We start from the raw sequence: 11,792 nt of genomic DNA on the forward strand, positions 1-11,792 counted from the left end.
TTTTTTGAAGAGTTGTTATTTTAATGAAGATTTGAATTTTATGAAAAATTGTGACTTCTATGAATAGTTGCGACTTTTATGAAAAGTTGTGACTTTGATTAAGAGTCACGATTTTGTGAAAAGTTGTGATTTTTACGAATGGTTGTGACCTTTCCGAAGGGTTGCAACTTTTCCAAATAGTTTTAACATTTCTAATAGAACACAATAAATATTTGTATATGCTACCGTTTGTTGTCTATAAATAGAGACATTCTTCTCATTTTAAAGCAACGAAAATTATAAAGCTCATCCTCCTCCTCTTCTTCTTCACAAATAAATATTAGTGTACTTTGTTCATGTTGACTCACTTACATCATTGTTTATGTTTCAAATCTTGATATATATTTTTACGGTCATTAATTTATACGTCTGTATTTAAGGATAAATAATAAGATGCAATAAATTTAATTTTCCTTTACATTATTAATATTTGTTATCATATAATTTTATATGTAAGATAATACAATATTTTAGTTTTAATGACTGATAATTTTTAAATATTATTTTATAAATTCTGTTATACTAAATTTCAGCGCTAATTTTACTAGTTCATTAATAGTTTTTCTTTTTTGAAGAACAAACTTTTATTTTTACAAAATCATAGTGCTATAAATATATATAATCAAATATGCTTAATACATAGGGTTTTAACAACCTGCGGAAGATTAGACGATCACCATATTGAGTCCAGGTTTTGTCATTATCTCTTCTTTTCTTCATAAATTTATCTTGTTTGAATGTATTTTATTATTAATCAGCTTGATTTATCAGTGAATTCTGAAATATATTGATAAATAGGTCTCAAGTATCCTCAACATTGCATGATTAATTGTACTACATTGTAAGTGGAGAGTTGATTATTTATAAATTAAACATCTATGTGATCGACGAAGAAACACTATTTTTATCTCTTTAGCCTGGGTGAATAGAGTTACCTCGTACCTCGTTATTCATTTTTGCTAAAATTAAAGCTTAAAGCTTAAAGACTCATTTAAAACGCTCTTCGAACCAAGACCTCTGTTTAAAGAATTAAGTTTGATATGATATTCAAAGGAAATATTGGTGTACTTAAGTGGTTAGATAACAAATCCTATAAAGCAAACTGATTTTAATTAAGGCATTACTTTTATTCATAATTTTCAGGACAAAATGATTAATAGCAATAACGAAAATGTTGATCAAAGGCATAGTACTCTGACGAAGAGGGGATGTGGATGCAGCAAAAAAGATTTTTTGCCAGAGGAATCGTTTACGAGCTGGGGAAGTTATGGTCAGGCATTACTTGAGACAAAAGCAAGGCTTAAAAACCGCGTATTGTCTCGTTCTTCGGACCAATCAGAGCTCCATAAAGTACGCGATAGCAGCCAGCATCAGATGAAGAAGTCGTTGAACTGGTTTGATTTGATTTGGCTTGGTATTGGTGCAGTTATGGGTGCTGGTGTTTTTGTACTAACTGGTGAAGCTACTAAAAGCTTAGCTGGCCCTGCTGTTTTACTCTCTTATGCTATATCAGGCCTCTCTGCTTTGCTTTCAGTGTTGTGTTATACAGAATTCTCAGTTGAACTCCCTGTTGCTGGTGGATCATTTGCATATCTGAGAGTGGAACTTGGCGATTTTGTCGCTTTCATTGCTGCAGGGAACATTCTGTTTGAGTACGTTGTGGTTGGTGCTAGCGTAGCGCGATCCTGGACTTCCTATTTCGCGACTCTATGTAATCACCAGCCTGATGATTTCCGTATCAATGTCTCGAGTCTTTCTGAGGGTTACAACCACTTAGATCCTGTAGCAGTTGTTGTCACACTGCTCATTTGTGCATGTGCTTGCGTGAGCATGAAAGGGTCCTCGCGATTCAACTCCATTTTGACCATACTACATGTTGCTGTCATGGTTTTTGTACTTGTTGTTGGCCTTAGTCAGGCTAATGTGGCTAACTTTTCACCCTTTGCACCTTTTGGTGCCCGTGGCGTCCTGAAAGCATCAGCTATGCTCTTCTTTGCTTATGTTGGATTTGATGGTATCACAACTCTAGGGGAAGAGATCAAGAATCCAGGTTAGCAGATCGAGCCGGAAATACTGAAAGTTTTATACTTGTATATATTATCGTAAGCACCCTTAAACAAAACTCCTTGCTTCGCTACTGCAGGTAGGGATATTCCTGTGGGACTAATAGGTTCTATGGTGGTGGTCATCATAACATATTGCCTTCTAGCCGCGACGTTGTGCCTTATGCAACCTTTTAATCAAGTGGATGTTAATGCCCCTTTTACCATTGCCTTTGAAGCTGTAGGGATGAATTGGGCAAAGTTCATAGTTGCATTTGGGGCATTGAAAGGGATGACAACAGTTTTGCTGGCCAATATTATTGCTCAAGCTAGGTATTTTACGCACATTGCAAGAACTCATATGGCCCCTCCATTTTTTTCGGTAATCAATGAAAAGACAGGGACCCCTGTCACTGCTACAGTTGTAATGACTGTCGCGAATTGCATAATAGCCTTCTTCACAAGTCTTGACATATTGGCAAACCTTGTTTCAATTGCCACGTTGTTCGTGTACTCACTGGTTCCCGTAGCACTTCTAGTGAGACGTTACTACGTGTCAGGGGAAACACCGGACAAGGATAGGAACAAACTCATCATGTTCTTGGTTTTGATCATATTGTTCTCAATTGGATCGGGTGTTTTCTGGGCAATCAGCGAGCACACTTGGTTAGGGTGCATAATTTGTGCTGGAGTCTGGTTTTTCACCACGTTGGGGTTACATTTAACACTCAAGGAAGCGCGACAGCCTAAGGTGTGGGGAACACCATTGATGCCATGGCTTCCATCTGCTAGTATAGCTATTAACGTGTTCATCATGGGCTCGATTGATGGTGCATCATTCGTGAGATTTTCAGTTTGCTCCGCGATTTTGCTCATTTACTACTTGCTTGTAGGATTGCATGCTACCTATGATGGAGCCAAGGAAATTGAGAGCAAAGGTACAAATACTACTGACATTGAAGCCAGTGCAAGGACAAATGCCAATAAGTAGCTTATATAATTAGGAATAAAAGATAGTGGTAGGTTGATTTTGCAAGTATGTATGCCTGTGTGAAATACTAACTTAGTTTTCTAACATTTTAGTTTAATTGTTAGCTTTATCCAAGCTAGGACAAGGTTACTTACCATTTATTTCAAGTTACCAATAAATGTCCCATTTATTTTTAGTGATTCAATAGGAAAGGATTCTGAGGTTCGAACACAAAAGCTCACTAGCCGAGCTGAACTGGTTAGTGATGGAAGTAATTCCCACGAACTAAGAACAAAGGATGTACTTGCCCCCTTTCCCATTGAACACCCGCTTGGCTCCTTGTAGATTATAGCTTACATCCAAATATCTGATTGGGGAACGGGATAATGCCCATGAAACTCCGGCTTAAAGGAAAGCTTGCCAAGCCGTAGGGTTGACTCAGAGATCTAGGTGTCTTAGTAATGGATGAAGGAAAGCTCTTCGAGATTTATATTTACGTCAACAGCTTATGTAGTGGTTGACCTTATAAAGCTCACTAAGTGTAGCTTCCCTCTCTCCTTCACTTATCAAGAAAATAGTCATCAGACTTGATCGAGTCTACAAAACTTTAATTTGTTTCTCTTATTGCATCTCCACGTTAAAAAAATTATTGTAGTGTGTAAGGTGAAATTTTATTTTATAATATATATATATATATATATATATATATATATATATATATGGCTAAATCTCCTATACATGATAGAGATAACTTTTTTAAAATTGAAAATCACTATCCCAAATATTTTACAGCACATATTGTTTGTTTCACGGACACATCAGTGTCCATCTTAACAAAATATTGTTGTGTGATACTTACGGGCCATCATATCAAACTTGAAACAATATAAGGTGTTAATTACAGTTTAATTATAAAAAATGTAAGTCGGGTATACGAACAAAGTTTCATACATAATAATAATAATTTAAAAATAAAAATAAAAATTATATATAAGGTGTAGAAATACTCTAGATATGTGTCTAAAATTTGATAGGCAAATATTGCAAGATATCGCTTGTGTGGGGTGTATATATATAGTATTGTATGCAACTATGCATAGTTGAGTGATGGAAAAAGAAGTGTCAATAATATAACATTGGACGGATTCATTAACTGATAATATGACATAGAAAAAGAAGTGTCAATAATATAACATTGGACGAATTCATTAACTTATAATATGACATAATTGATTATAAACGAGCAATCTTAATAACTCAGTTGGATGATTATATATCTATATTTCATTGTTCGAGGTGTGCCAAGAATTTGGTGCTATGATTTTGCTTCCGATAACCATTAAACTTCTTTTAATTAATTTAGCTAATATAACCTCTATATTTTAATCACACTACGACGGATGCATATGGCATGAAATTGTTTCTAAACGTGTTAACTGAATTTATCAAAGGTGAATATATCAAAGGAGTTTCAACGCCTACTATATTACCTGTATGGCAAACGGATCTCTTAAGTGCAAGATCCTCACTACTCATTACATGTACACACCATGAGTTTGAAAAAGAGCAAGTGGAGTACTACACATGACAAACTCATCCTGTTCTTGATTTTGATGTGTTTTCTGAGCAATCAGTGAGAACACTTTGATCGTTGGAGTCTGGTATTTCGTCATTTTGGGGTTAAATTTAGAGTTAATAATTTTGATGGTCACTCAACTATCGATTATTTTCACAAAAAGTCACTTAACTTTCATTTTCAACTCAAAAGTCATATAACTATGATTTATTTGCATAGAAAGTCACTCAACTTTTATTTTCAACTTAAAAGTCAAACAACTATGATTTTTTTGCACGGAAGGTCAATCATCCTATTTACTTGTTTTTTCATTAAAATTTAGTGACATGAAATTTTAATATTAACAAAAATTTAAGAATCAAATATATATATTCATTTAAAATATTTAATGACCCGCGCATTTAATCCAACCCGCTAAAAATATGATATTAAACATTTTATTTTACCATTAATTCCCTAGATCATTCCTCGTTGAACATTGAACATATTATTTTACCATTAATTTGCTAAAAGAATATTGGAGACAAGGGAGAATGATTTAGGGAATTAATGGTAAACTAAAATGTTCAATATTTTATTTTTAGCGGGTCGGGTTAAATGGAGAGGCCATTATATGGATATATATTCGATTCTTAAAATTTTGGTTAATAATTAAAAATTCTATGCCACTAATTTTAATGAAAAACATAATTAAATAGGTTGCGTGACTTTCTGTGCAAAGAAGTCATAGTTGAGTGACTTTTAAGTTGAAAATGAAAGTTGAGTGACTTTCTATGCAACTAAGTTATAATTGAGTGATTTTTTAGTTGAAAATGAAAGTTGAATGACTTTCTGTAAAAACAATTGATATTTGAGTGACCATCAAAGTTATTAACTCCTAAATTAGCGCGAACGCCTAAGGTATGGGGATTACCATTGATGCCTTGGCTTCCATATGCTAGTATAGCTATTAATATGTTCATCATGAGCTCGATTAAGTAACTTTGCTTTCTACCCTTTCAATTTTAGTGTTTCAAATGCTTGACCTCATTTAGCAATCCCTCCCCTGGCCGTTACCTGTTTTTGTTCTTTTCATTGGTATATCTCAATACAAGACAAGCGCATAAGAGAATATAAAATCAGAATCAAGCTATCGCGCAATCTAAGTAACCTTCCCAATCTCCGGCATACGCCAGAAGGGTACAAAGCCATCGTAAGATAGTCTGCACAATGTTCAATACTAGAACAATGCAGCAACTTTTACTTGTCTACTTTAGAAACGGACTCTGTACAAACGGACTAACATCATAGGCATATATCAAGACAAATAAAATAAGAGTACTAGCTAGGAACGTAACATTGTGCTATCATTTAGACACAACTAATTCAGTTACCAGGAGCAATAGGAACATCTTTGCTAACAACCACATTAGAAGTACCCTTTCCTTCTTCAATGTTGTTCTTCCACCCTTTGCTCTTTTCAAATTCCTTTGCTGTGTCATAAGAAGCATGCAGCCCGAAAAAGAAGTAATACGCCAAAAGAAAACCTGTCCAGCCAGCAAATCTGATGAACGAATCTTTATCTATCGAGCCTAGTAGGAAAATGTTGATAGCTATCGATAATGATGGCAACCAAGGCACAAGAGGCACACCCCAAAGCTTAGGATTACGAGCCTGAGGAATGAAAATACAAATCCCTGCAGTTGCTGAAACCCAAATAGGCACAGTGAAGCAGTATCCAATCCATCCTTTCTCACTAAGTCCCCAGTAAGCAGCTGTGGCGATTGAGGACCCGAGGATGAGCAATATGCATATAATTAGCTTGTTGCGGTTTGCGTTTGTGGTCACACCACTCACATAGTAACGGCGAACGAGGAGAGCGAGGGCCACGAGCATGAAGATGAAAAGGGTGGAGATCGACAAGAGATTGGAGAGAATTTCGAGCTTTGTGAAGAAGGCGATGATTGCAGTAGCAGACATCATGACCGCTGTGGCATTGACGGGCGTCCCTGTTTTTTCATCAACATAGGAAAACCACGGAGGCATCATGTGAGTCCGCGCAATGTGTGTGAGATAACGAGCCTGACCAACCGCGCCTACAAGCAACACTGAGGTCATTCCTTTCAACGCACCTGGAATTAGTGACAAAGTTAGAAATTTCGCTAAATGTGTTCAAAATTTTCACAAGTATGTAGCTCCGCCCCTACCTGCAGCTACAATATATTGCGCCCAACTCCATCCAACTGCTTTGAACGCCACAGAAAACGGAGCATTAGGATCAATGCTCTGATAAGGCTGCATAAGACAGAGTGTTATAGCCAATAAACAGTACACAGTAGTGGTGATCACCATAGATCCAACTAGGCCAATGGGGATATCTCGAGCTGGATCCTTAGTTTCCTCAGCCATAGTCGAAACAGCATCAAAACCAACATAAGCAAAGAACAACACCGCAGAAGCTTTGAAAATGCCACGAACTCCAAATGGCGTAAAGGGGGTGTAGTTCTTGGTATCTGCCTTGATTAGGCCACAGATGATGATGAAAACAATCACCACAATGTGAATGATCGAGGCAACATAGTTGAGACGAGAAGAGCCTTTCGTACTACGAATGGCAATGATGCAGATGATGAAGCAGACCGCAACAGCGATTGGGTCAAGTTGGTTGTAGCCCTTAGCTAAACCATGAGCCGTGATGAGGAATTTTTCAGGCTTGAAGTTCAACAAAGTTGCAAAGTATGAGGTCCATGAACGAGCCACTGCAGCACCACCAATCACATATTCAAGAAGGATGTTTCCAGCAGCAATGAAGGCCACAAAGTCACCAAGCTCCACCCTCAAGTAGGCAAATGAACCACCTAAAATAATCATTTTAAAACTTAGTACATACTCCTTAATAAAAACTACATCAACATTGATGAAATTATAATTAAGTAAATAAAAGTGTGATGTATACGTATTTTAAAAGTTTAAGCTTTTCCAAATACATAGACACATACACTTAAACAAACATTAATTTGCAGTTGCTGATTATAATTTCAACTTATCGAGCATATTCAACGAGTTGATCTGATCAATGCTTCATTTTAAAACCCTAACTGTTCATGTAGTTATAATAAGCATGCATGTTAGCCAATGTTTTAATGAACAGAGTAGATGAGATTATACAATATTAATAAGACGTATTGAATGATTGCCAGTGATAAAACAATGAAATATAGTACAAAATGATTTATTTTGTCGATCATAATGTAGTATCTACATTTTACAATTAGTTCGAAATAATTCAGACAATAGTAAATTTACAAATTACAGATTAAATTATACCAAAAAAACAAAATTGATATTGAATGGGCGTGTGCACTGGGAATATAAATGTGCCAAAAGGGTAAAAAAATTCAAGCGGTCTAACAGTATAGGATTTTATACTAGAAGATATTAACTGATTCACATTTCTATCTTTTCTACTTAAATTAGAAAGATAATAACTGATCCAAATCTCTATCTTTTACTACTTAAATTAGAAGATAATAACTGATCCACATCTCTATCTTTTTCTACTTAAATATGAAGTTTTCGTATACGTTTTAATTTGTGACATGCACCTAATTTACTCAACATGATGTGTTTTACCACTAAAGCAAATTACATGATGTGTTTTTACCAATAAAGCAAATGCTTCAAAATTTCAATCTCATGCTTACCAAAGTAAACAATATTCCACAGTTTTATCCTATGGTCGTCCCACAAAAAGGAGAAAAATTAACGAAAATCTATATGAACTCTGACCTAATTGTAAAATGACGTTATTGCATTGCAAAAATGTATCTTTTTCCTGAATTAATATATGAGAATAATTATAACTTTATGGATATTTAGATTTTAAATTTGAAAATATCAAACTAATTTAATTCTAAAGAACAATTCTAAAATGTAACTAGAGATCCTAAAAGTCCAAAAATGCAGCCGAAAATATTACGTTAGCCTTGTTTTTCCAACCTGGAACGTTGAATCTTCAACCCTGGCCCCAGTACCCACTGCCATAACTGCTTAGTGGGGACTGCAGAGTGACTCAAATTTCTATTTTGCTGGCGCTGACTTTAGAAAAGGAAAATCACAATTTCACGACAATCCCACAACTTTTGGTTCATTACATTTTCATATTGGGCTGTACACAACTCACACCGCTATAGTGATTGATTTGAACATAAGTTATAATAGGGTATTAAATATCAGCATCAATATTTCAAATGTTATAAAAAAAAGAACATATTATGATTTTTGGGTACTAAAATTTTATCTTAGGATTATCTCCTTTAACCCATTACACCAAATGTGTCCACTTCATTTGGAAAAGGAAGAAATATCCAAACTTAATAGCTTCGTAACAACATACCCCTATTAAGTTAATGCCTTAGCTACAATTCACTAATTGTTTGGTTGGAAATTAATTATTTTTAGATTAATTAATTTAAAATTAGCTACTTTGGGATAATTTATCTATCATGTGTATTAAATAGTTTATCACACTCCAATAATATAAATGATGGAATACGTTATCCCAATATAATAATCAAACAAGACACTATAATTTTATCCTAGATAAAAAAAAATTCCATAACTATATACTCTTATCCCTCAAACCAATCCAACCGATCCCTAAGTATCAGCAACATGGTGGCCTGCAGAGAGCGACTGGGCGTGGGATAATTTAATTAAGAGATGTAGACATTTTATTAATTATTTACTCCTACTTATTAGGATCCACTGTTTCAACTCCGTCAACTAAATAATAAACTTCAAACATTTTTAAATATGAAAGGCAAATTATTGACAAATGCATGTGTACACTACCTAGCTGTTAATTTACTACAGTATTATTTTCATTTATACAACGACGAATCACTCTTAATCCAAACTTTCTTTTATATTAATACCATCCTGGCTAAGTAGAAGAAGAAACACACAAATACAGGCAAAAATAATAATAAAAAATTATGTTATAAACGTATAATGCCCTTATTAATCAAACAGTTGTCACTATCTTTCAAGTCCCGTAAGTCCAACGGAGAACTTTGCATAATATTCACAAAATTTAACTTTTCGTCATAATAATAACTTTTCGTCGTAATAAATATCAACTTAAAATCAAAACTCCTTGTACAGTTTCTTATAGAAAAATTAACTTTTATCTTGATAACAATTTACCTGCTTATGAAAAGTGATTTTAAGAAAATAATATGTGTAAAATTTATTACATAATCGTGCCTTATTCTCTAAGTTACTATCCCATAAGTGGAAAATTCTTATCCGAAGGTAATTTGATCACGAAATCAACTTTCTCGAAGTTTCATGTTTTGAGGATAAAGCGAGAAAATATTTTTTAATCTTACATGACATGAATTTAAATTAATCAAAGGTTCAAAGCAACTGAATTTGAAAGAAAAGGGTTTAGACAAAGTCAAATTAATCGAGATTTCAAAACATACCTGCAACAGGGATCTCAACGGCAAACTCAGTGTAACAGAAGACAGAGAGCAAGGCGGAGACGCCGGAAACTGCATATGACAGTACAACAGCAGGGCCAGCGTCCTGGCTCGCTTCAAGCCCCGTCAGTACGAAGATTCCTGCTCCAATCACCGCTCCCATCCCAAACCATATTAGGTCCCACCATGTCAATGTCTTCTTCATTTCATGGTGACTCCGTGACTTCGCCTCCAGCTCTGCTTCATCATTCGATCGCGTCAACGCCCGTTCGATTAACCTCGTCGGAGTTTGCCTCAGCGCATTCGTGTAATTTCCCCAGCTCTTGAACGATTCCTCCGGCAGAAAATCGTCTTTTGTGCACACACAATTTCTTCGCCTGATTCCTCCTCCTGATTCCGGTACTTCACCTTCTATCCCCATGTTCTTTCACTTTCTGCATGATTTTGAATATTACAAAAACTAATTAGCAGTACTACATAAAAAAAAACGGATTACATTACAAACCGTAACAATCCACAATTTTGAATTTATGAGTTCTAGATTCTAACAAAAAGAAAACAGTTCAATTAATTTTTTCGATAAATTATTTATACGTATTAGGTAGATTTTTAACAGAATTCTGCCAAATACACGGATAGTGTTTGGTATTCCTAGATCCCTAACAAAGACTTCTCTGTATTCAGAGACGAAAAATCCGAGATATGTGATTAAAGAAACAGAATAAGATGTTTTCCCGAGAAAATCTGAGTAAATTGAGGAAGACTTCGCTATGAGAAATAATTTTAACTTACTTCATAACTCATAAAACAAGGGGGGGAAAATCATATCTCAGATCCCAAAATATGCAAAACAAAACAAAAGTACCTAATTGGTTTCACTGAATAATTGAAAAACAGAGAATAAAAGGAAGATGAAATGTATACCTGGTGATTGATTACCAATGGATTTAGTTTGAAGAGACACACTGGTAAAATGCAATGTATGTAGACAGTAGACTATATATAAAGAGGTATTTATGTGTGTGTGAAGAAGATCTTCTTTATTCTGCCGTAAATGGTAAGAAACTAAGAATGCATATTTATGGAAATATATTACTAGGTGTTAGCTGTTTAAATTTTAAATTTTAAATCAGTGTTTGTTTTCAAGTTTATAATGGCATGTAAAAAAACATGGATATTGAGTATTTATTTATTAGAGCTGTCAATAAGGGCTAGCTCATTTCTTTCGGGCTAAGGATCAGATCGGACTAGTCCAATTTTAGTGTGGGTCGAAAAATGATAGGCTCAACCAACAATTATGTGGGATACAGGCTTGCCGGGCCAGCCCAATTTTTAAAAAGGAAAATAACATAAATTGATACATTTTAATAAATAATTACTGATTTCAGCAATACTTTTTATTTATTACCTTTTATAGCAATCCTAGGTTAAATCTGTCATATGTATTAAAAGTGAATTATGTATTATAAATAATTGTTTTTTAAATATATTATGTTTGTTTGGTAAAAATTTGACACATTGTATTATAAGTGAATTAAAAATGTGTGATAAATGAATTATTTATCATTAGAATTTGTATTATATATGAATAAAAAATTGTTCTTTGTAATATGAATTAAACTTGTATTATAAATTAATTAAAAGTGATCAAGTGAAAAAGAAATATTATTGCTATAAATGATAAATATTTTGTTATTATA

The 11,792-nt window shown here is 34.3% G+C and overlaps 2 protein-coding genes across 4 annotated transcripts; one reads left to right on the plus strand and one right to left on the minus strand.

Annotated features, from left to right (window-relative positions):
• Window positions 1-303: 303 nt before the first annotated feature.
• On the plus strand, window positions 304-3,622 carry LOC101262779 (cationic amino acid transporter 1-like). Of its 2 annotated transcripts, XM_004233830.5 has the most exons (3): window positions 304-730; window positions 1,183-2,089; window positions 2,183-3,621. In XM_004233830.5, the coding sequence occupies exons 2-3, from the start codon at window positions 1,189-1,191 to the stop codon at window positions 3,070-3,072; spliced, it is 1,791 nt and encodes a 596-aa protein (XP_004233878.1). In that variant the 5' UTR covers window positions 304-730; window positions 1,183-1,188; the 3' UTR covers window positions 3,073-3,621. The 2 variants fall into 2 exon arrangements, with proteins under 2 accessions (XP_004233878.1, XP_069149658.1); XM_069293557.1 differs by lacking the exon at window positions 304-730 and having other exon boundaries at window positions 737-2,089; window positions 2,183-3,622.
• A 2,135-nt stretch (window positions 3,623-5,757) lies between these two features.
• Window positions 5,758-11,250, minus strand: LOC101253448 (cationic amino acid transporter 1). 2 transcript variants are annotated; one of them, XM_004233094.5, is made up of 4 exons: window positions 11,017-11,250; window positions 10,096-10,526; window positions 6,814-7,464; window positions 5,758-6,738 (listed from the first exon to the last, which is right to left on the minus strand). In XM_004233094.5, the coding sequence occupies exons 2-4, from the start codon at window positions 10,511-10,513 to the stop codon at window positions 5,993-5,995; spliced, it is 1,815 nt and encodes a 604-aa protein (XP_004233142.1). In that variant the 5' UTR covers window positions 10,514-10,526; window positions 11,017-11,250; the 3' UTR covers window positions 5,758-5,992. The 2 variants fall into 2 exon arrangements, with proteins under 2 accessions (XP_004233142.1, XP_019067802.1); XM_019212257.3 differs by having other exon boundaries at window positions 10,885-11,018.
• Window positions 11,251-11,792: the final 542 nt, after the last annotated feature.

This window comes from Solanum lycopersicum, chromosome 2 (assembly GCF_036512215.1).
Source record: "Solanum lycopersicum chromosome 2, SLM_r2.1".
In the NCBI taxonomy this organism is placed as follows: Eukaryota; Viridiplantae; Streptophyta; class Magnoliopsida; order Solanales; family Solanaceae; genus Solanum; species Solanum lycopersicum.

Bases quoted from the DNA above. Each gene is read 5' to 3' on its own strand.
- LOC101262779 (XM_004233830.5), top strand. From the start codon at position 1,189: ATGATTAATAGCAATAACGAAAATGTTGATCAAAGGCATAGTACTCTG. The intron at 2,090-2,182 runs GTTAGCAGATCG...TCGCTACTGCAG, and splicing joins GGAAGAGATCAAGAATCCAG to GTAGGGATATTCCTGTGGGA.
- LOC101253448 (XM_004233094.5), bottom strand. From the start codon at position 10,513: ATGGGGATAGAAGGTGAAGTACCGGAATCAGGAGGAGGAATCAGGCGA. The intron at 7,465-10,095 runs GTATGTTTTGAA...TGATTATTTTAG, and splicing joins CGTTGAGATCCCTGTTGCAG to GTGGTTCATTTGCCTACTTG. The intron at 6,739-6,813 runs GTAGGGGCGGAG...CACTAATTCCAG, and splicing joins GCAATATATTGTAGCTGCAG to GTGCGTTGAAAGGAATGACC.